The sequence below is a fragment of the Sparus aurata genome, chromosome 10 (genome assembly GCF_900880675.1).
Source record: "Sparus aurata chromosome 10, fSpaAur1.1, whole genome shotgun sequence".
Taxonomy (NCBI): Eukaryota; Metazoa; Chordata; class Actinopteri; order Spariformes; family Sparidae; genus Sparus; species Sparus aurata.
The window spans coordinates 29,376,230-29,399,948 of NC_044196.1; the positions used below are offsets into that span (position 1 = coordinate 29,376,230).

The 23,719-nt window shown below is 41.1% G+C and overlaps 1 protein-coding gene across 4 annotated transcripts; it reads right to left on the reverse strand.

Moving 5' to 3' along the window:
- Positions 1-23,219, reverse strand: tdrd7b (tudor domain containing 7 b). 4 transcript variants are annotated; one of them, XM_030430081.1, is made up of 20 exons: positions 23,119-23,219; positions 20,610-20,816; positions 20,182-20,326; positions 15,980-16,187; positions 12,978-13,060; positions 11,698-11,906; positions 10,603-10,959; positions 10,173-10,480; positions 9,896-10,088; positions 9,617-9,728; positions 9,043-9,245; positions 8,824-8,958; positions 5,525-5,608; positions 5,203-5,337; positions 4,946-5,056; positions 4,553-4,701; positions 3,764-3,996; positions 3,492-3,675; positions 3,067-3,227; positions 1-2,120 (listed from the first exon to the last, which is right to left on the reverse strand). In XM_030430081.1, the coding sequence occupies exons 2-20, from the start codon at positions 20,814-20,816 to the stop codon at positions 1,900-1,902; spliced, it is 3,438 nt and encodes a 1,145-aa protein (XP_030285941.1). In that variant the 5' UTR covers positions 23,119-23,219; the 3' UTR covers positions 1-1,899. The 4 variants fall into 4 exon arrangements, with proteins under 4 accessions (XP_030285941.1, XP_030285942.1, XP_030285943.1 ...); XM_030430082.1 differs by lacking the exon at positions 23,119-23,219 and adding an exon at positions 22,499-22,516; XM_030430083.1 differs by lacking the exons at positions 20,182-20,326; positions 20,610-20,816; positions 23,119-23,219 and adding an exon at positions 18,217-18,414.
- Positions 23,220-23,719: the final 500 nt, after the last annotated feature.

The following is a 23,719-nucleotide window of genomic DNA, read 5'->3' on the forward strand; positions in this document are numbered from 1 at the left end:
TAAACCTCTCAAACAGACTTTATTCCAAAAAACAAGTCTTTTATTACCTCCAGGTCATTGTCAAACAAAGTGGAAATGATAATGTAATTATCATCTAGAGAATATAAGTTAAATATAAATTAAATTCATTGTCAATTGTTAACAACGATGCAGCTTTGAGTTTTGTCAGGTACGCTGTCTTCAGAGAAGCATTTTCACATCTAAATCCACGGTGCAGGTGTGTCCAGAAAAAAAATAAGAGTCACATTTCACAATAAAATCCCACCTCAGGCCAACATTTGATGGTGGCGCTGGAACTAACCAAGCAGAGCTTATCTCTTATTTGAGAATCTAAAAGCTTAACACTACTGGTAACTTAATCGTCTTCTAATTCTAATATAAAACTATATGTGCACATGTTGATGATGGTTCTCAGTCATCCAGGTCATGATAATTCTAAGTGCTGTATCGTAGGCAACCGGGCGTGTTTCAGTTTCTTGAAAACGTTTCACCTGAAGAAGACTCTTGGATGAGAGGGGAAACGTCCAAGTTCAGTCCAGCTGCCTACGATACAGCACTGAGAATTGTATGTGCATACAATTCAGAAAAGAACTGCAACATGCAGCACATGTAATCTGCTGAAATTAAAGTCTTGCTGTCAGACAAGGAACAGAATAGTAAAAGATAGATAATCAGCTCCTAAAAAGTATAAAGTCACACTGGAATCCTTTTTTCACAGGAGAGGAAGAGATGGATGAGGAGACAGGAAGTAGGCCTTGAGTTGAAATGTTCACCTGTCTGAAGAACAGTTTTTCAAGGACAAAACAAATTGAATAAAGTCACATTCATATTGTTCACAGTTCTAACTTTGTTCGTTGTCGTCAGCCTTGAATTATATCTTTAACTCAATAGAAAATTCAAAGCATAGGCTCTACTGGATGTGCAGTGCCAGCATTTACCACCACTAAAAGAAACTAATTGTGGGATAAAGAAAACAAAACTATTTTGACTTCTGTGTCTGTGCGATGCCCGGCCATTGAGTACAGCAGACTGACTTGTGCTGAAAGGAGCCAAGTAATTCGTAAAATCTCAGACCTTCCTGTCAATTTCAAAACACAAAATCATGCCCCGATAAAATAAAGAATCTCGTTACGCCTGTCTCTTGTGACTCACCAACTCATCTATTTCTTCTCCTCGCAGGGGGAATGTTTGCTCTTACTCGTGTAAACTTTACAACAATCAGAAGTACTCCATTTTGTAAACAAATTTATATAACTCTTCCTAGCATGTGAACACTTGTTAGATTTAACATTTTGTGCACTTTGTATGATGCTCACATTGGCAGGGTTGAGGGTATTCAGGCAACCCCCCCCCCCCAGATGACACACACTAAAACTGGATGCACTCATGGTACTGTAAAGATACATTGGATTCAAGCCCAAACCCAATGGTATAAGGATGCATGTCGTATCATTTCCACAGCTTCGTAAGACTATAGATAGATTCAGTAATTTCTTACTGTACGCTGAAGGTATATTTTGAGTATTAGTGGCAAGTTTGGACCAACATCATGCATGGGTGTATTGTCCAATGGTCACACTGCAGTCACTCAAAATCACATCACAACATCCTTCGATGTACAGCCCAAAACACAAGCAAGTGGCTACGGCACCTCCACCTCTTGACCTTCTGTCAATGCCAGTCTTTACCTGCTATCAAACCTCTCAATTTCCCTTAGTCTCGTACCTTTATACCTCCTTCATTCTTTCATTTCTTTCTTTCTTCCTGCCGTCTGACTAAATGGTAGATAGATAAGATGGATAAGCTTCTTCTATTTAGTCTATCCACAACTCACAGTGTCATAAGTGAGCAACAGGACAACTGCTTGACTAATAAGACGCGTCGACAATCTTCTCTTGTCTACATCTCGTTCGTCAGCTCCTCAGCAAATTCAGCCATGATGTCATGCACCCAGATGTCCCTTTCTTCCTGCGAAGTGTCGACCAGGAAGACCGTCAACTTCCTGTCCCAGGGGTTAGTGGCTTCCTGTATGGCCTCCAGCTGGGCTACAAGTGGTTTCTTCTCAACATGGTTCCTAAAAACGATGGAAGCCTCCTCTGACCACTGCCTCGGCTTCAATCCTGCAAGGGGGACAGGTGTGAAGGTTAAGCTAGCATAAATGTTAATAATGCAAAGTTAGCATTTAATGCTACATGAAATAACTGCGTGGTAGGCACTTTTCATTTTCATTTCATTTCATAGATATTTTAAAAAATTCAGTTCAGAGTTCCAAACATTGTCACAGCTACATATGCACAAAACATAGATGGATTTTCGCAGGACCAAATTTACATTCTTTACAATAAAGGCATTATTTTAACATTGACCTTATAATAATAGATATATGGTTTTAAAGCATGTAGCGCTAACCACTCCAGCTTTACTTTATATATTTTCTGTATTTTACTTTTAAACAAGTCATCTGCCAACAGGTTGGTTTTTTTTAATGGAAAACTACACATTTAATTTCTTTAAATCATATACTTAAATTACACATGCAATTCTGAATAATAAACACATAAAAAATAATCAAGACAGTGTTAAGTTCATTGAGTTTATATTGCTTGAATGTGTGCCAAAATGTATGAGGCAATAACTGACCCTTATCACGATATATACAATACAAGTATTGGAGCATGAAGTGTTCGTTAGAGTTGGGTGGTTGTGAAAGTAACTCCTTTACTTATAGTTGAAACAACTGCATCTCTAGTGTTTCCAACTGGTATTAATGTTGACGCTGCTGTCGCACAGACAGCCGGATCACTTTCTGTTTTCCTCAGAGTAGCAGTTGGTTTTTTTTTGTTTTTTTTTAGTGTATAATGGAGACGGGAAGCAGAGAGAAATGGTGCCAGGCTGGGTGACCACTCATTCTTCAGGCCTTCATTTTCAATGGTGATTTTGATTATTGAGTCAGAGAATTCTAATATATACTTATGTACTTGTTATATTCCCCCACTGGAGGGTGGACCTGACCCTAGTATCAAGACTGTTGTGTTCGAGCACTGTATGGCGGTCCACTCCACTCACCAGCCAACTGAGCAGTGATTCCCTGGAACGGCAGCTGTCTGAACTCTTTGATCAGAGGTCTGAGCTGGGTGCAGCTGATCAACTCGTGTTTACCGTAGTCCAACTCGTACACAGACACCAAGCCATTGCTTAGAACTCCTTTCACTAAAACACGGTGCCAACTGACAGGAGAGAAGGACAAAGAGTGGATGTATTTAGGCAAAGCACAAATGAAATCACCACAAATACTCAATAGCACTCACTAATACAAAATTATATTGGAGTATTGGATAAAACTTTCATAGTTTTTATTTTATCTAGTTTTTTGCTTTGAGCAGCAACTGTCAATGTTTGATGTTTGACAGTATCCAGACTGTGTCTTTTGTCAAAATGTCAGTTGTGCCCATTGTTTTCATCAAATTAAATTAAATCATAGCTTTACTGACCTGTTCTCCACTTTAGCAGCGTATATTTGATTCTTCCCTATGTTAAGTGGTTTCTGCTCAGTTTTATTGTAGTAGAGTATCATCTCTCCCATCAACACCACCAGTTTGTACATGTCTCTCCAGGGCTGCAGCACAAAGTGGCCGGGATGGCATGCCACTGACACATAGACATCAATGTTGTTTCCTGAGGAGAAAAAAACACGAGAACATGAGATGTTCTGGCGTGCATGGTCGACTTCCTGTCTTGAAATATTTTTGTCTTTAATAACTACCTGCTGGGGGCAGCTCCAGTAATGGTGGCAGCTTGAGAGAGGATGAGGGGGATGCCGGTGTTTCTGGTGGGCTGGTGCTGGTCGTGTTGCCTCCTCCACCTCCTTTGGGTCCTGACAGAGCCCTCCTGAGATGAGGCTTGGCTGGGACAGAAGTTGACGCGGGACTCCCGTTAGTAGAGTTACTGCTGCTGGAGTTTTTGGAGGATAAAGTTGGTGTGGAGATCTTGGCAGGGCTGTGAAATTAAATGAACAAACAGGAATTTTAGTTTATAAAGTCATGAATAACGTTAGCTAAGTATGTGGTTCTCTAGTTTTTTCTAAAGGGACCTTATCTTTCATGGTGTATGTATGTATGTATGTATGTATGTATGTATGTATGTATGATGTATTTCATGGATATTTCATATTATTTTCAATGCACAACAATAATAATAGAGAGCGAATGTAAAAGTGTACAATTAACCCCAATAATGAATGCAATAACTGGAGGAAGTTTGTGTAAAATAAGTAATGTGGATGAAATTTACATCAGAGACTTTTTTACTTTTCTTAATTCTGTCTGTATTATATATTTTTTTTAACAAATCTTCTTTGTCTTCTCCCTATCGCTAGATTGTTGTATTTATATCTGAAATAATAATGAACTTACAATTTCATTTTGTGTTTCTCACAAAACTGAATAACCAGGAAGCTTTGGAGACCTCTAGTGGAATTCAGAGCCCCGAGGTTGGGAACCAATAAGACAGATAGCAAGGGGATGGTAAAGGTGAATATGAAAGTAGAATGAACCTGTGGCTCGTGAGGAAAACATCTGGTCGCTGTTTGAACAGGTCAGACTGGGCCATCTGATGGTTGAGGCTGCGGGCCGGGTCGTGGAAGCTCTTGTCGGTGAAAAGGTGGACGTAGATGCAGCGCTTGGTTTCGTCTACCTTGGCAACCTTTTTTGGGGAGTTCAAGGTTAGTGTGGAGGTACATGGAAATAAAAAAACAGAGGGCGGCAGGATGCAAATAAAAAATCACCTTGGTGGAGTCCAAAAGGAGGAGGAGAGGAATAATATAAGTGGTAGCTGAGGTAAATGTATTTGATATTATCAGATTGACGAATGTTAAGAAGAACATCACGTGTTTAGGGTTTTATTTAGGTTAGTTAGTTGAGTTAAGGAAGGACTGGCAGCAGTTTACCTTCATGCTACAGTCTGTGGTGTTGAGCACTTTCTCTCGAAGCCACTGGACAGCATCTGGAGTCCAGGAACCAACACTGACAGCCAGGTCTGCTAGACAGCACTTCACAGCCTAAACACACAATGCTGGGATGTTATTTTCTTAGATAATCTGTAGAACTTTATGGGGGAGCTCTTCTTACTATAACAGTGCACAAGACAAATCCTATGACCATGTAATTTCCTTCGACTGCTTTACTCTGGGACACACAAGCCAACCTGTGGTGGGATGGCCATGAGGTCACGGAGGAACGGCGGTGGGATCTCTCTCAGCTCAAACACCTCTACAGAAGCCTGCACACCCACATCGATGAACAGGATGTCGAGCACTCTGCTGCCGTGAAGGTTGGTGATCTAAACAACCGAAGAGGGGAAGCATCTTTTTATTTATCAAAAAAATGACTTCAAATGGCTCTCATGCTAGTGACATTGAGCTCTATTGTGCAATTATGACTTTATTCCTTTTGTCAGGCCCATTCAATTATATGTGGATTTGATTAATAATTCACAGTCTGTTCTGCAGGGGTCAGTGCCATCTTACCTCTACACGGGACCATTTGCCTTTGTAGCGAGCCAGACATCCTTTCCCACAGAAAGGTCTGGATACAAGGAACTCTGACGTTACCTGGAACATAAAATTCATTTTATCATGAAACCGTAATCATCATGCTGTTGTTAAATCTGACTGTACTTCCTCTGTGATGGTGAGGTCACTGTGTGTAACTGCTCAGTTATGACTCCAATAAAATGATATTGTAAAAGGTCATAGAAACAAAGGCCCACCCAGTCTGCTGCAGGTGAACCCTGCCGTGACATCAAAGATGAGGACTTTGGATCTTTGGTTACTAGGAATGATAAGGGGTTGTTGATGTTTAAATTGAAATAGAAAGAATGGTTTAGTTAATACAAGAGATAAGATACAGGGCTCAAGACTAACTTTATAAACTGGTTGCACTGGTGAACACACCTTACTCATTTAGGTGCACCAGCACAGACATATAATACTTTATGATTTAAATTCCTAACGCACTATGCTCATGGTTGTTTACAGGAATAAAAGGTGCAGAAATATGTTTTCTTTATTCAAATCACAGCACATATAACAACAACCTTGTGATAACCTCAATTATTTAGACAATAATCAGTAATAATCTAAGGCGCACCAGTGCACTGGTGCATGTGTGACCTGGAGCTCTGTGAAAGCATCTTACTTACTTAATTGTATATGTCCAAGGTCCTTTTAATCTGTGTTGTTAATAGGTGATTGTGTTATAGTAATACCTATCTTAATTTTTTCAGTTTAAATTTTTCACTAATAGGTAATACAAGTCCTTATAAGATAGTTATTAACATTAATAAGAGTATATATGTGTTAATGAGAACATAATAAACATGTTCATTGTTAGTTTTCAGACATTTATAAAGACTTATAAGCAATTTGTCAAGTTTAAGAATACTATTAAAAGCCTTATTAGTTTTTATAATATTAACTCTATCAAGACATTGTTCTCACTTTCAATCCAGTAGTTGCAAGAAGTTTAATTAACTGTTAGTACTAAAGTGAGTAATAAAAGATTAATGATGATGATGATTAATGAATGATCTTAATAAAGCAATGAAAAGCTTAGATAAGGTTTAACAATAACATAATAGGTAAGTTAGTTAAACTTAATAAATGTGTTTGTAGCGCAGACACTTCGAAGGTTCTTAATTATGTTCTTCAGAGTCAAAAAAATGTTGACAAGTGTCTTGTAAGTGCTTACAATCTATTAATAAATGTGTCAATATGCTGTAATTAATGGATATACAAGTATAGGCTCATTAATGTTACTAAGCATCTTATAAGTGGCTTAACATAAAACCTAATGCTAACAACAAGGATATTAATATAAACCGTCACCCAATAGTTTAACGGTGATAGCAAAGTTACAAACTCCAGCAGAGGGAGTTAAGCTGACAGATAACATACAGTCTGCTGGTCTCAACTATGGAGAACCATATAGGCATCAATCATAAGTGTCCAGCAGAGTAGCCTGTCTGTTCTGTGCGACAGATGAAGAGCGCAAACTAAATCCCGTCTGACTCCACTCACCCTCTTCATCAGGGAGTTTAAATACCTACCCTCTAACACCTGGCTGAGATTCTCCTCTAAAGACTAACAGATACAATAACTCATCCATCCCCACAGCCATTACCCTCCTCAGTACAGGGAAAAGGGGGTGACTGCCCATTATGAGCATGTTGGCCTAGCTGAAGGATGATTTATGATGATTTTTATTATGTTGTTGTAGTTGCTGGAACAATTTGTTGATGTACATTGGCTGTGAAGCTATGCTGGGCATACTTTGTGCTTATTTATGTTTATTCTCATTATGGACCATTTTGCTGATTACATTGATGTCTGGGAGTATTATGCTCATTTACAGGGGTGGCAGGGTAGTCATCATTGTACTGTTTTTATTGCTGTCCTGATGATTAAGCTTGTTTATTGATGTAGTGCTGCTGCTTTATATTGTACTCTATGCTGCAAGACCAAACTTCAGGGACAAATAAAGATGTACAGAATGTAACCAAAGTGGATATTAAACTGTTAGTGATTCTCTTAACCTCCTTCTGAATAGAAACATTAATCCAGGCCATCCAGTTAAAGGTTGTAGAAAACATCTCTATGAAGTAAGAATGAAAATAACATGTACACAAACCAGATTACCTCCCTGCATTACTGCCGCTTTCAAGTTCAGTTTCTCTAGATTGATGCAAGATCACAAGAAGTCTCTAGCCTTGGTAAAAATACAATCACCAGACTCCACTCTGTGTTTACCTTAACACTGACGTAAAACGCTACTGAGCTTTAAAAGACAGCAGTGGCACGCCTAGAAAAAGCCCCAGCTCCACTGTGCTGCTAACAGATTAAGTGGTTTGGCAATGTCTTAACTCCGGATTATCAACCTAATCACAATCTGTCCACAATACAACATGCCTGAAGGCGCAACACAGCACCAATACATTCACAGAAGGCTTTTAAGATGAATGTGTGAATGCTAGTCTAGTCTGTTTACTCGCTGTGAGTACAACACTTAAGAGATTCATAGAGTACTAGGAGCATGGCTTCTCATTTCCAGTTAAGGGACTGCATCACGTCTGTGAGTCTGCCATGTGTGATCGATTTAGAAATAGTGATGCTAATAATAAATACACATTTTCAAACATTTGCTAATGCCATTGCTGAAACTACTATACTTCAAAAAAGACACCATGACATGCTATACAAAGAAAGGGTTGGTAAGCACAAAAGAACTGAAACGAACAGAACACAAGGAAGCAATAAATTATACAGGTATAGTTCCAGATCAAGGAAGGGCCTCTAAGTCAACAGTGAAATTAGAAACATAAAAAGAACGACAGTGTTGTCACCCTTCACAACCCTCCTTCTACAAGAATAACTACTCGACAGTAGATGTCACAATCACAGTAATTCCCTGCTAGCTGTATTTGTTTACTGAAACTGAATATAGTCCGTTCTTTTAAAAGTGAGGTTCTCCTTGTATCCTTAGAATCAAATGACAAGAATGTCAGTGTTGTCCTCATACCTATAGTTCCATTTATTGATGTAATCACACTAATTGTACCACATTGAATATAATGATTTAGTGATGTTAAATGATAACTCTGGTGGTATTCTATATTTTCTATGTACAATATGTCCCCTGAAAATACCAAAAACAACAATACATTATTCTATCTCTCAATACTTTGAAACCTTTGCACTGAATTTGAAAAATAAAAGCTTTCATGGTTTCCAAAAGGCACCGAGATATCACATGGAGCTTGTTGTTTAACCTGGGAGTGGAAGTATGTCTCTATGTTCTCCAGGATCTCGTTCAGCTTGGCAAGGCCTCTGGAGGGCAGCTGGCAGTAGATGGTCCCATCGGAGCAGACGCTGCTGACAGTCACGTTCATATAAGCACTGTTCACCTGCAGAGAGCCAGTGATGAGAGTTTAGTGTGCTGCACACACACACACTGACCCAACAGCACAGATGCACACACTCTCCTGTACCTGTAATGGGCTGGCCAGTGTCTTGTCCTGCAGGGCTTTCATGCACGCAGCATTGATGTTAACATCATCATCCTGCGATGTGTCATACAGGACGACAAGAGGGGTCTGCCCTCTCTCTAGGATCTCTGCCAACAGGATCCTTCCACTTGCCATTGTCTCGAATTTCTTCAGCACAGCAGGCTCCTGACAGAATGGCTCCAGACCTGGATTAATACACACACATATACACAAGTTGAATTATTTGAGTATAAAGATTATTAGAGCTGCAGCTTTTATCATAATAATTTTTGTCTAATCTCTTTCACAATTAATCAATCAATTGTTCAGTCTATTAAAGGTTGAATAAATTAGGAAAACACTACTCACAACTCCCAAAGATATATTTTCAAAATGTGTCTTTTGCACAACAAAACACAAAGACTCTTCATCTAGGAAATCAGCAAATCCTCACATTTAAAAAGCTGTAACCAGTAAATGTTTGACATTTTTGCTTGATTATCAAAATAGTTGGCAATTCACTTTCTTTAGATTTACTAATTGATTAATCAACTTCTGGTGTGGGTTCTATTCTCACCTGCCAGTTTGCACTTGGTCGCCTGGAAAGGCAGTTGGAAAAACTTCTCATGCAGCTCAAACACTTTGGTTTTGCTGATCACCTCTGAGAAGCCATGATCCACATAGTACACCTAAAAAGTCAAAGACCACAGGGTTTAAAAATGTTTCTTCTCATCTCAAAATCATAAAGTTCATCTGCTAACCTTCCCAATCCTGTTCCTTACAGGACACTGCATCTGGATTTGATAAGATTTATGCATTTTATCTTATTTGTCTCAATGACTTTTGTCTGTCTCACCTTGACTTTGTCGGCCATGACATCGCAGACTTGCGCCCTCAGAATCTCCTCCTCCTCCTCGGCCCTGACAGCAACAAGTTGGCCTGATGATGGAGATGACAAAGGAGAGGGACTGCTTTGGTTCAGGCCATAAAACTCCCTCATTTCATCCTCCATGGACTCCTGAGCCTGGGAGTAACCCTCACCAATGTACCTGAGAGAGGAGGACAGAGAGACAGTGAGATATTTATGTACTGTCTATTCTTACAGCACATTCACACACACAGTTCTCTCCTACCTGAGTATAACTCCATTGGTGTTTGTGGCCTCCACCACCAGCACAGAGGGGTACTCTTCTTTGGGGATCTGCAGAGAAGGCACTGCATGGTTACTGAGCCTCCTCCCCAGCTCCTGCCTCACCCTCAGCTCCTCCTCACTGACTGAGGAGTTCCTCCTATTACAGTTCTCGTCCTCTCCTCCTCCGCCTTCAGTGCTGCTCCTTCTGTACAAGATGGCCCTCTTGGGGTTGTCAGGCATTGGGAAGTCGACGGTGCAGAAGTCAGAGAGGAGGTGAAGGTTCTCCAGGACATGTCCGGGCAGTTTGGTCTTGTAAAGAAAAATAATAATAATAAAAAAAAAAAAATCATGAAGGGTTAGGGTTTGCGTGCAACTCGGTCCTGATTTTGATAATGACATTAATGTAATGGTGCTTTCTAAGGGTCACTCACTTTGTAGGTGTCCTGGAAGAGCTTGGGCAGTGCATGTGCCCACAGGCCGTTGGAGTACTTCACCAACAGCTCCTCTAGTTTCAGCTTCAGGTCAGGGCTGAGGGTGGCAGGAGACGAGGGAGGGCTGGGGGATGAAGAGGATGATGGTGGAGACTGAGGAGAGCGAGAACCAGAGCGAGTCGGGTGGTTGCTGGGGGGTCTTTGCGGGGCAGGCGAATGTGAGGGTTTGTCTGCGGGGGTGTTTGGGGGAGAGGTGGAGTTTGGGGCAGGGGTAGGTGAAGGGGAGGATGTGGTGGTCTGTTCCTTGGAAGGGTAGAGTAGAAGCTCTGATGGGTTGCTGCTGCAGGTTTTCTCTACCTAGAAGAAGAAATGGAAAGGACTCAGTAAAAAGCATTTCGTAAGCAATATAAACTGATCGTGACTAAATATTCATGAAATAAGCATTGTTGTTTATGATCCATTTTTTAGCATTAGTTTTGTTGTTGGCTTAATGTAGGCGCTAACTACAAACAAAACTCTTTGCTTCTCATTAACACTTATGTGTTGAAAACATTTATCTTGAAGTAAACATGTATGTAACGCTGTGATCCTACCCTCTCACTGAAGTAACAGTGCAGAAACAAGTGATGGGGATAGTGGCTGAGACACCATTCACCCTATTACAAGACACTATGCCATCACAATTATTTTGAAGCTGTTATTTTAAGGTTAAAAGTTAATAATGTTACTTTAACAAAAGAAAAATGATCAGCACCACTGTTTTATCGTTAGCACAAAAGTAATCTTATGCAGTATTTATTTGAAAAGACATGTTCCTTTTAATTGCGACATATCTTTTTTTTCTATTTTTTAAAAAAAGTATTTTTTTGGGCGTTCATGGCTTTATTGATAGTTCGGCTGAAGAGGTGACAGGAAACAGAGTGAGAGAGAGGGGGAGTGACACGCACCAATAGGGACCCGGGCTGGGAGTCGAATCCGGGTCCACTGCAGCGAGGACAAAGCCTCTGCACATGGGACGCCCCGCTCTACCAGCTAAACAGTGCCCCATAATTGAAATATATTTAATGACTGCAAAAACAAACATACAGTACATACAGTGCATATGTGCGTCCAGGTCTCCAGGTCTTTGATGGCCTCGGTGGGCAGGTCCTGTTTGTACAGCTCTCTGTAGATCTGAGGCAGCTTTGACACCCAGAAGCCGTTACTGTACTTCCCCAGGATCTCCCTGATGCGACCCTGGACCTGCTGAGGGTTGTAGGGTCTTCCTTTGTCTGAGCCAGAGCTCTCATTCAGGTTCAAGGGTGCTGGATGATTGGAGGAAAAACACAGATGAAAAGAGAGACTACACACACACGCAAGCAATTACTGCTTCTACTTTAACTTCTCGCCCCTGGAACTTGTGGATTGTATGTCATGCTTTTTCCCTCAACAGAGGGGACTGAGTCTTGAAAGAGATGGATGATTTTAATCAAAAAGAGTCAGACAGAAGAATGATAATGAAGCACATTGACGAATAAAGCTATGCTTCCTTTTGCCGTAGGATTTGTCCTTTGATGGATGGAACTTGCACTGGCTCCCCTAATTTAGTAATACTAAAAACATCTTTGATATCAAAGTGTGAATCCCTAGAAACAACCAAACTTAGCTGAGTTATCTCACACTGTGGAGCCTAGATATTGCACATTCTCTACACAGGGGGTTCTCTTTAATTTAAATTCCTCTTCAATCAGGGTTATGTCTTTACAAACAGGAAGTTAAGGCTCTTAAACCAGTCAGAATCCAACTTTAACAGTCTCTTCTGTCTGTAGGGGTCTGAAATAAACATGTCAGAAATGGCAGGAGCCCTCGACATATATCCCTCAAAGCTATGCAGTTTATTACATTCCAGTGCTTTCCCCCAGGAAAGGGAGAACGTATCCCACATTCGAACACAACATGACAACAAACACATTTCAAGCAGAGGTAAAGACTTGAAGTAGAGTAAGTACAGAGGAGGGAAGATCACACAGACAAGACAGACACCTGGGAGCTGATTTCAGTTTAAAGCTTTTAAAATACAACTCATGTCTGCAGGAACATCAGGGAAACGACTGAAACGGGTTTCTTTCACACACCACAAAATAATAGAAGTCTAATAGAGGTAAGAGACGGACAGACATGATTTTATACTTCAGCACAAGATAGCGCAGCATGACAGCTGTCCTTTTGAGCTGAGTCTTAAATGTACATGTCCGGACGTGACGCTCAGAGCTGCAGGAGAGTGTTTAAATCGCCTGACTTAATGCAGGTGTTGGATACATTTCTGTTCGTTTAGAGAACAAAAAGCTACACAAAATGTATTTTTAGTGTAATAAAAAGCAGCCTGTCCTACTTACGCCCAGTCTGCTGGGGGTTCCTAGAAAGGTGAGCATGCACCTCCTTCTGAAACCTTGACGGGAGGGTCATCCTCTTGTCTGGCCTGGACACAAGAAAAACAGAACAACGAGGAGGATTACTTTCTATGGGCTCTGGAGGAGAAGAATATTGTGAAGAAGACAGACTTTTCCTTATTTTTGCACAGATTGAAAAAAGTCAGTGAATTCTGCCTGGTTCTGGCTCTGTGCTGCATGTCTGATCTGTAATCTCTTATCAGGCAAAGCACATTATGAGATATATTAAAAAGCACTCTGGTATCATCTCAAAGTCTAACCAGATAACCTGCTTAAAGTCTGTAGAAGACAAAGTGTTTTGCGGTTTGTCCTCAGTTTCACAAGCCATTAATCAAACTGTCTTCTCCCCAATTGGTCTAGAGAACAATTGGTCGTGAGATACAGCACACTGGATACTGCATTGCACTGTGTGTAGTATATCAGATGCTATTCCTCAGACATAGCCAGTGACAAAATGGAAGTCCATGGGTTAAATATCCATCTCTTTCTGTATACTCGGCTAAACTGTTTTGATTTATGGAATCTTATCTCGTAGGTAAATCTCGTCAACTCAGTGACACAGTAACTGCTTTGTTTAAACATTTCTCTTCTTGTTTCTCTCTTCAGTTCCAATCCCTGCCTCACCCTGGTGCATAGCTAATAATGGAACCAAGCAATCAATAAAGAAAGAGAGAAAAAAGCCATTTACTTTGTGACCCTGAATGGCTGTGAGAAGGTTTAAAGTACTTTAACACCCATACATAGATCTCTGCAGTCCACTGACCTAAATTAGTTTTTCTTTTCGGATGGTTAATGAAATTACAGCAGGCACAAAGTGCAAACAATTACTAATAACAATTCAATTGGCACAAGCAGTGCCTGTCAGTTTCAACCAAAACATTCATTCAGACATTAATTTTCATTACGGCACTTACACTACACACTTTATACACTCTGGGTCTTCAACAAAGAGACAGACAGAGCCCTTAAAGTGCTTAGAAATGATGGAGATTTGAACATAGGCAAACTACATTTGTGGGGGAAGCTTGTGTGATATGATCGAAACCCCTAAAACAGCTACTTAGTGCCAGTGTCCAAGTCATGACCAAGACTGGAGTGTATTGTGACCAAGACTTTGAGGGGTTTAGATCCAGTCAAGACAAAGACCAAGACCAAGGTCAAGGCCAATGCAGGGCGAGACCGAGTCAAGACCAGGACAAGACCGAAGCTAGTGGGACACTGCATAATGCACCACTCTCTGCTGTCTCTGGCTCTCTTACCTAAGTTATGGAACAGTTAGTGACCAAGCTTGTTACACAACTTCATTCTTATACTTTCTCTCCACAGGTGGAAGCAACATTTGCCTGAATGCCTAAACAAACTCTCCCCTTAAGGTACAGATAATCTTCCTTGACTAATTTCCCCTTCTTTCATCTCAATTAAAGTATTTAAACTGTAATATTAGGCTACCTGTTTGCTGAATTTACCACTGTATCACCAGGCATAGTGCATTTGCTGGCACACACACACACACACACACAGACACACAAATGATGACTGTACTGTCCAATGGAAGATCTAGATGGATACAGAGAGATGTGCTGATTCACTCTGTGTCGGTTTAGAAGTGTTAATCTACCAGAGAATAGAGCGGGGATTAGAAAGGGCTCACGTCCCCCCTGCTCTGGGCTCGTGTCCCCTGCCAACGCACCGGGCTTCCCACCCCGCCACCCCATTGTGCTGCGGAGGGCTAGCGACACGCTGGACACCCATGGAGACACTGACAGAGGACTGATGTCAGTTGTTTTCACAGTGGACGGACGAACAGAGCCGCGGAGGGATGGAGCTGAATTAATCTTGACTCCCTGTTTAAGCAAAGCAGATAGATAGTATCTGACAATGCTTCTAGATGGCTTCTTCAACAACAATTAATCAGGTTTTAACTCAATCATGTTCACGTGACAAGGCCAAAGTCTACTGGAATGAGTGCTGATTTTAGAAAAGGCATGATAGATATGGGTCAACTACTCGCAATCAACCGATGAAATCATGAAGGGTGTAAAGTACGAAAGGAAAAGGGATTAAATGATTAATGGTTAAAATAAAGAAACAAATGAAAATGAACATTGGAAATGCAGTTGGACACGAAGATGAAGTGGCAAAGAGACAAAAGGTAGGAAGAAGAATTAAAGTGATGAAAGGGAAAGCACAGACAGAGACAGATAGAGAAGCAGCCAGAATAATCTAGAGAGCACTGCATCAACCCAGTGCTGAATAAGCAGCAACAGGGAGGCTGTTTGCACTCAGAAACCAACCAGAGTTCAACCAGGCTCCCATTCACCAGCAGCCTATTCTGATTCAGCTCAGACCACACAGGTGGGAGGAGAGGAGGGGGGGCAGGGAGGGAGAAAGAGAGATACAGAAAAAGAGAGAAAGAGCTAAAGGAGAGAAAGAAAGAAAGAAAGACTATAGTTTGGACTGGATAGTGAAGACGACCCACAAATATGGTGAGAGAGGTATAGATCACCACTCCTCAATTTACCCCCAAAGATGATTTTTTGTAATTGTATGAGATGGCCGAAAGAATTTTTTTAAAAGCCTGAGTGTATCTACAAGATTCTGGCAGGAGATCTAACTCCTCCAAGCATGTTGGTCATTTACACATTCCTCTCCTCTGATTTCCTCAGTGGCGTAGAAGCCTGTCCGGTGACTTCCACATATAATTGTGCTATAAAATCCCACAAATATGTGGAACCTCAGCATTGGGATGTGAGCTAAAGCTGTTTTTTCATACTAAATGTCTGCAACAAATCTCATTTTCAGTTTAAAATTCACATTTTGTTTCGGATTCCTCAACAGCAAAAAGAATGTTCCATCTCAAACACAATAAAAGTGATCACAAAAAAACATCTAAAAATTCATAAACTTCATGATCTCCTCCTGTTCTCCTAACCATTCCCCTCACTCACTTCTCTGATGGTGGGTTCCCCCTCCTGTTGGGTGTGTTCTGATTGGACATCTTGTTTGGATGCGCCCCAGTCTTGCCCTCTGACTGGCCATCCCTCATGTCCCTCGCCTGTCGGAAGTCTCCATGTCCTGCCCCTCGGCCACCACCTCCTCCCCGACCCCCGCCTCGCCCGCGGTGGCTCGGCTGCCTCAGAGACGTTTGAGGCTTGGCTGTGCAGAGAAAGAGAAAGCAAACAAGGGAAGTAAAGCTATGGACTTGAAGTACACACCGACGCGTACACTCACCCTGACTCAGCTAAACCTGATGCTGGGATAGGGCGGTATGACTGTCTGGAGGGCAGTGTCATAGATATGTGGAGATTCAGACACGGTACATCTGATGATCATCTGAGCTCCAATCAGCCAGCCAGCAAGCAGCAACAACACAATATCACAAATTCAAAATGACATCTTTCGAGAAGTTGAGAAAACAACCTACACAAACTGTAATAAATTAGTTGGGAAGGTCTAGGAAATATCACTGTATTAACTTTGGAGGTGGAGCAGTGAGTCCATTAGCTTATCTTATCTGTGCATAAAGACCTGAACCAGGGAAAGAAACAGGTAGCCTGTCAGCATCTGCGAAGCTCAGCAGACTAACTTGCTGCGGGGGAGAGGGACAACCAGCAGGGATCCAGGAAGTCACTGAACTCAGAAAGATAGTTAGCTACAGCACACAACTCCTTGTAAAACGGCTGCCTATGTAGGTCATGCAGAGGCACCAGTATAAATTGAGACTGTTTCATTCCTGGCTCAAAACTCCCTGTAGTAAGTTTACACTAATTAATGCTTGGCTCTAGATGCTCAATAATTCATGTATAGACATGAGTCGAATCATTTTTCTCATCTAACTCTCAGCAAGTACATATCCTAAAATGTTAAACAATTTCATTCAATACTTAAGATTAGTAATATTACAAATGGGCCTGATTTTATTTTGTGTTATGGTGTTTTATATCATACCCAACAGGGATACAGAATAGCCTCCTAATACAATTCAGGAGACTATGATTACAGTAAGAAACAAACCTGCATTTCTTACAGTTACATTATGACGTGTATGACAATATATATGCTGGATACTTAATACCCTAAAAATACTTAAAAATAAAAATTGTTTTAAAACTCTTGAACCTTATTTGATGATTGACTTGCCTTCACACTTATCTCCTCAGTTAGCTACAAGCTACAATATGTAAGAATTGTCCAGCTCTCTAAATCAAACTCTTAAGAAAAAGGGGTCAGCATATCAGCAAAATAATTGCAAAATGCTGCTAACTGTAGCTGCTGTTATCTCCTTAGCTTGCTTAAGCATGCACCTAGCAGTCTGGACTCAGAGCACCAGGGGAGCACAGGAGCTTTGGACTGGACAGGCTGGGGCTAGCTGGTTAGCATGCTAACTTCAGCAGATATCTCAGTAATAAATTACATACATGTCATGATGCTAAATTTGCTATTTTTCACATTCTTTTGATAATTCATTTTAAAATGTTTTAGACATACTCTTTTACAAGACATCTTTTCACAGCATTGATCTAATATGATTACAAAACTCAGTAACTGTAATCTGTGATAGTCACAGTCTGTTTGCAAAAAGCCCAGAAGTCAGAGTGCAACCATCCTAACACAGCACCTACAGGTCCAGCCCCTCACCCCTCTGATGTTACATCAGACCGGCATGACATCACATTTCTGCTAAGTGACATCACCAGCCTACCCTGTTGTGCATAACCCTTAGTCATTCCCACTCCCACACTCCCTCTTCTTGTTCTGCTCTTCCTCCCACTGCCTCTTATTTTATCTTGACTCCTTTCCTCATCTCTCTATTCCTTTAGTGAGATCTAGAACTTTCTCCTGCACTCTCATCCTTTCCGTTCCCGCTAAATCTCATGAAATCTTTCCTGTGACAAAACAAAACAAGCAACTTCGCCTTCAAAAGTCATCACTGAGGCAATTTCCAAGTCTATTTTACTCCTCTTTCCAAGAGGATATGCCACTTATAATATAGGGGCTACTGGCAGTCAATCGATTAATACATCAGTTAATTAATCAATCAATTAACTTCCATACGGGTTTACAGTATAAAAACTCAGCAGTCACACACACACACACGCACAGGCTCAAGCTTAAATCCACATGCAAATAAAGGCAAGGACAAGCAGACACACACGCAGTCAGAGCAGACGCCGCGTCACCTCACCAGCATGGACACACAGTCCCTGGTCTGTCTCTGCCTGAATATCAATATCCTGGTGAGGCGGTGGAGGAGAGAATAAGAGGGAGAGAGAGGGAGATGGAGAGGTTGATTTGTGAATCAGCTGCTCTTCGCTTGCAGCTGAGTCTCAGCTGCTATAGGCTGCATTCGCCTCAATTCTCAACACCCCACCCTCCCTCTCTCTCTCTTTCAGACTCCCTCCTTCCCTATCATCTGTCCACCCCCTCCCTCCCATTTCACCGTCCCTCTGCTTCTATTTTCCTCCGACCCTCTCGCTGCCTCTCCTCCTCTCCCTCTCCTCCACGCACTACCACCTCCCACTACCTCCTCTGACTCTCTGGGAATATTCTGCAGCATCGCGGTCTAGCAGTGGCGCGTGCACTAAAAAGACATCTGCATACATGCCTCTGTATGTCAGAAGGGGTTTGTGTGATCGTATGTTTGCATATGAGAATACATGTCAGTTTTGTGCATTTATAGAGCAAAACAAGTCATTAAATCGGCGTATTTGCACATGTATGAACCTGATTCACCTGCCTGCCTGAGTGCATTTGCGTGTGATACTCTTAGTGCCTGAGGTACTGTAAGTCTCCACAGAGCAACAGTTAAACAGGCCAGTCATTCATCCACAAACTGCCAGGCTGCACCACAGAAAGCATTTGCTAATGTTGCATTGTCACAGTACTGATACAGGCGCTGAACACTTTATAGTTTTCTCTCTCTGCAGTGCTGCTGCGCTGTAGCACCAGTCCCAACAGGAGTCTGAAAAACGTGTTGAAAAATATTTAAGACATCTCCTAGGGAAGAATATAAGTATATATTAAACAGATATATATTAACAGCTTACTTTGGTTTTGCAAAAATGAGTTTAGTTAGGGAACAATAAATAAAACACTGCATTATTTTAGAAAACAAAGACAAAAGGGGTAGAAAACAAAACTACTCTGTCATCACCACTATGCAGCAAGAAGATGCAGTCAGTGGCCTGCTGTCCAAATCCAAGGCATGTTGTTCATTGTCCTACAGCCACAACAAGTCGATGAATTCATTATTAGATCAAAAGTAATTTTATGGTAGCTGGTAATACGGTAGCTTTCCAACCAAAGAAGGTTATCTTTTTTTTCTATATTTACAATGAAAACAGTTCAGATGGGAGGTTCTTTGCTATCTTGTAAAACGTGTTTTGAATAGTAGCCATTCATTCACAGCTGAGAGACATTCAAGCCTTTTATAAACATGTATTGCTGTATGTATTGTATTACTGTAGAGTGTTTGGATACACCCAATGGCCCAACACACACGAGACATTCCACACCAGTTCTTCTTGCCGTACCATAGTGCTTACCTCTTAGCCACAGAGCTGCCAGACAAATCATGACTGCAGTCCATATTTATTTACACTTTAAGCATTAAAAACATTTTTGTAATTATTTCAAATGGGCTCTAAGATACACAGTATATATATTCTGTACATTTTTGCAGCAGCTTCAGTGACATTTAATCTAATACCTAATTGATTTAACGCACCCTGTGACCAGGAACATCTGTGTAATTAGATAGAGCTAAATATGTGTTATCCAGCAGAGGCTGATAAAAGGAAAAGTCTGTAAGATTACAGGTGGTATGTGCAGCTTGTGAAACTGGATTAGTTTCTTGTTGAACACTGTAATGGTAAACCCATGACATCCCAAAACCATTGCTTTGACAATTCTGTTTCACCCTAAATGACTGAATATATCAGCTCTGAGTCTCTCACACAGAAACCATGAAGGCTGAGGTTTTGAGTCCCCTAGTTGTTTAATTGCATGGTAAATATTACTCAAAAAGATATTTAAAAAATATATGCATACACAAATAATTGATAGTTATTTTTAAGGTAAGCTAAAGAGAATGGCTATGTAGCTGTGGTAATGCTTGGAAAAGCTCCAAAAAAGTGGTCCAAAATCTTACCATTGAGGACGAGTGGAGCAGCCGGTTTGACCCTCATCTGGGTGTTGACCAGGTGGGGTCGGCCTGTCTTCTTGGAGCTGCGCTGACGAGCCACCACCTTGGCTATATGGGCTGTCTCATTGGCCCCTGAGGCAAAACACAGCGTCTGCAGAAAGAGAGAAAGGAATACATACTATTGTAAACAACAGATTCATCTAAAGGTTGAGTTATTACTGCCTAACTCAAAAGTGTGCATCATATCCAAAATAATGTTGGATTATTTGTAGCATGGTTTTTAACCTTTAGCCACATATCACTTAAATACCAGAGAGAAAACAGAGAAAGATAAATAATAAATAAATGAATCAAATTATTAACCATGGCTATATTTATACATATCTATCCTTCAAACGAAGCGTCCTGTACCAGCCACACACACAAACACACACCTCTCCAGAGCGGTTGCGCTCCATGCGGACTAAAGAGGGCATGCTGGCCAGCAGCGCGTCCAGGTGGTTGTGTCCCATCTGTTTGTGCGGTATCTGCTCCCCGGTCAGCTCCTTGTACTCTGACTGCAGACGGGACAGAGACACTCCGCCTTTGTTGGCCTGGAGGACGGCCCGCAGCATCTTCTTCACCAGCTCCACGTCAGCCATCTGAATAACACACAAACATACAAAAAAGCAATTCAACAAATGTGCAAGCAAACACAAAAAATCAAATGCTGAAATGGATTAGCTTAAAGGTGGAAATGGGAACTGCTAAATCTGGCCATCTGAAAATAAATGAACAAGTCAAGAAAGGAATACTGAAGGCAGAAACAGTCAATGCATTAAAACCGAATCTTAATCAATGTACTGGCAGATGTAGAGATCTTAAAGAATATTAACTAGCTCATACAAACCATGCAAACAAAAGACGGAGCAAAACACACATAGAATTCAGTAAAACCAATCCGACACACTTTCATGACGAACTCATTTCGACATCTCATCAGTTTTGTTTTCCTTTAAATGTGAAAGTAGGAAGTACGTGTCTGAGAGTGACTGCTGATATGATGACGCAAAGCCAATCACATTTGCAATAGCTTGCACATTTATTGAGTTCATCCCCTGTGCCAATGACTGACTGGTTAGGCAGGTTTTGATCAGATTTCGAAAGCAACAAATGTATTTTAATCAGGCTTAAACCCTGTTTCATACTGCACAGGCAACGAGATATGCTGGTTTTGTATGTGTTGTATGTTCAAATAAATGTTTTGTTTTTCAATATATCTAGTCAATGCTAGTAAAACAAACATGGATTGATTGAGAAATTCAACTTTTCTGTCAAATAGGCAGGTGCTATTTGGTGATTTCACTCAATTTCTAATTCTGTCTTGTTTATCAAAGGCACAGAGCAGCACTGTAGTCGCTGGGAGACATTTCATTGAAGGGCTTTAGCTTCAAGATGTTACTGATTTCCTTGGGCGCGCAGGTGGTCGAGTGGTTAGAGCGCATGCCACATACGCAGCCGACCCCGGTTCGATTCCGGCCGGAGGTCCTTTGCTGCATGTCACATCCCCCCTGTCTCTCCCATATTTCCTACCTGTCTACTGCTTAATAAAGGTGTCTATGCCAGAAAAAATCTAAAAAAAAAAAAGATGTTACTGATTTCCCCTCTGTCTGTTGTACACCCTGTTACATTCCATCTCCCTGCAGAAAAAAACCCAAAACACTTTCAGTTTGTCTGCTGCCAAACCAAACCACCCTACAGAGGAATGCACATAATGTAAGAACCTGTGCTTTTATGATATTCGTGAAAAGTGAAAAAAAAAAAAAAAAAAAAAAAACAAAAGAAACAAAAAGAAAGACAGAAAAAGAAAAACGTCTAAGTATTTCAACAAATACTCGGTGTGATAGTAACAATCCAGCCTCTTGCCGACGTGGAGACACACCCTCAAGCGGCTCCATCTTTACGCTACGAGGTCTGTCCAATGCAATACTTTAAAAAAAAGTGGCCAGCCTACGACAGCTCTCTAAAATGGTGACATTGTTTGAATTGCTCAGGTAGTCTTCGGTATCTGTGCTTTGCTCAATGCACAGGAATGAACAGACTGCAGGAATCCACCTCATCAATTTTGCATCGCGCATTAAGTATTAATATTATTTTTGACACGCTGGTTTGTGATGAGAGTTCATCTCCTGTCGGAACTTCTTATTACAAAGTCTATTCCTTGTTATTTAAGAATTTATAAATATACTCGTAGGCGATTTCGTACTGAGCCTGGATAGAAAAGGTAAAGGGACATGTGAAAAAGGCTGCACAATGAAACAAATGAAATGATCTACAGATTTACCTGCCTAGTTGTGAGAATATAGGCCTACTTCAGCATGAAATGGGTTTAGGCCACTTGTTGATCTGGCCACTTTCTGCAGCGCAGACAACAGACGCGAAACTATGGATGACGTAACACGTCACACTTCGACTCCACACCCTCCATTGGGAGCAACTTATTTGGATGAAGTTTGCCCGTCTTTTTTCGTTTTCTGAACGAAACGTTCCTTAAATGACCCTGATAGATTGAATGACGCCGGTAGAATGTACCAGACCCGGTGTGCAGTCCGCTCAGGCAACAGTATCGTGCGTAACATCGAGTTAAATCCTCCTGCCACCTCAGGGACCGGGGCCCGTCGAGTTAGCTGGGAAACGCCATCAAAACACCGGAAACACATAAATCTCGCCTTCATAATACAACTCACCGCGTATTCTTTACTTGACATATTTGTCCCACCGCTTCTTACTTTGAAAGTCACTACCGGAAGTAATGTTTTGCGTACTAGCTAGCTTGAAAGCTTTCGAGCCATCATAGCCGGGAGTACAGAAAGAGGCAAAATAAACACCCGGTGAAACTTTGCCATGAGTAATTGTTATAAAATTCTGTACAAGTCATGAGAAAAGTTGTAAAAGACATTCTACCTTGCTCTAAACAGACAGGGGTGCTGAGGTCAGGACCTGGTCCAGTCGCTGTCAGTGCTGTCACCGCCACAGGGCTGAGCTGCGGACGGAGCTCTGTCCCCGGAGCGTCTGCCAGCCGGTCCAGGCACAGCCTCTCCTCCGCCACCTGATTGGTCGGCCGTGCATGGGCCTCTGTCTAATGTCAATATATGCATCCAGGGGTCGGGGGACATCTCCTGTCCAACCCCAGCTAAAGGTCTTTAACGTTACTTTTTCTGAAGCAATGTGCAAGTTAACCTATTTTAGTTTTTACTTAACTCCACCAGTTTTTTTTCTTTGAACAGGCCAGAGTCTAAAGATTTTTTTTCTTTCTTTAAATTCATATTAATTATTCATATTTCGTAGACATGCATCCAAAGAAGTATTACTTACTGAATTAATTACTTTAATTATAATATAAAATATAATTATTTTAGTCTATACAACTGTGTAGTGTCTAATGTACCACAATTACCTAGTCCCCAATTTCTTATGTACATTTATTTATTTTGTATCCATCCCCAATCAAATTTAACATAATTCATTCTCTGTCATTAACCTATTCCACCTTGTACATATAATT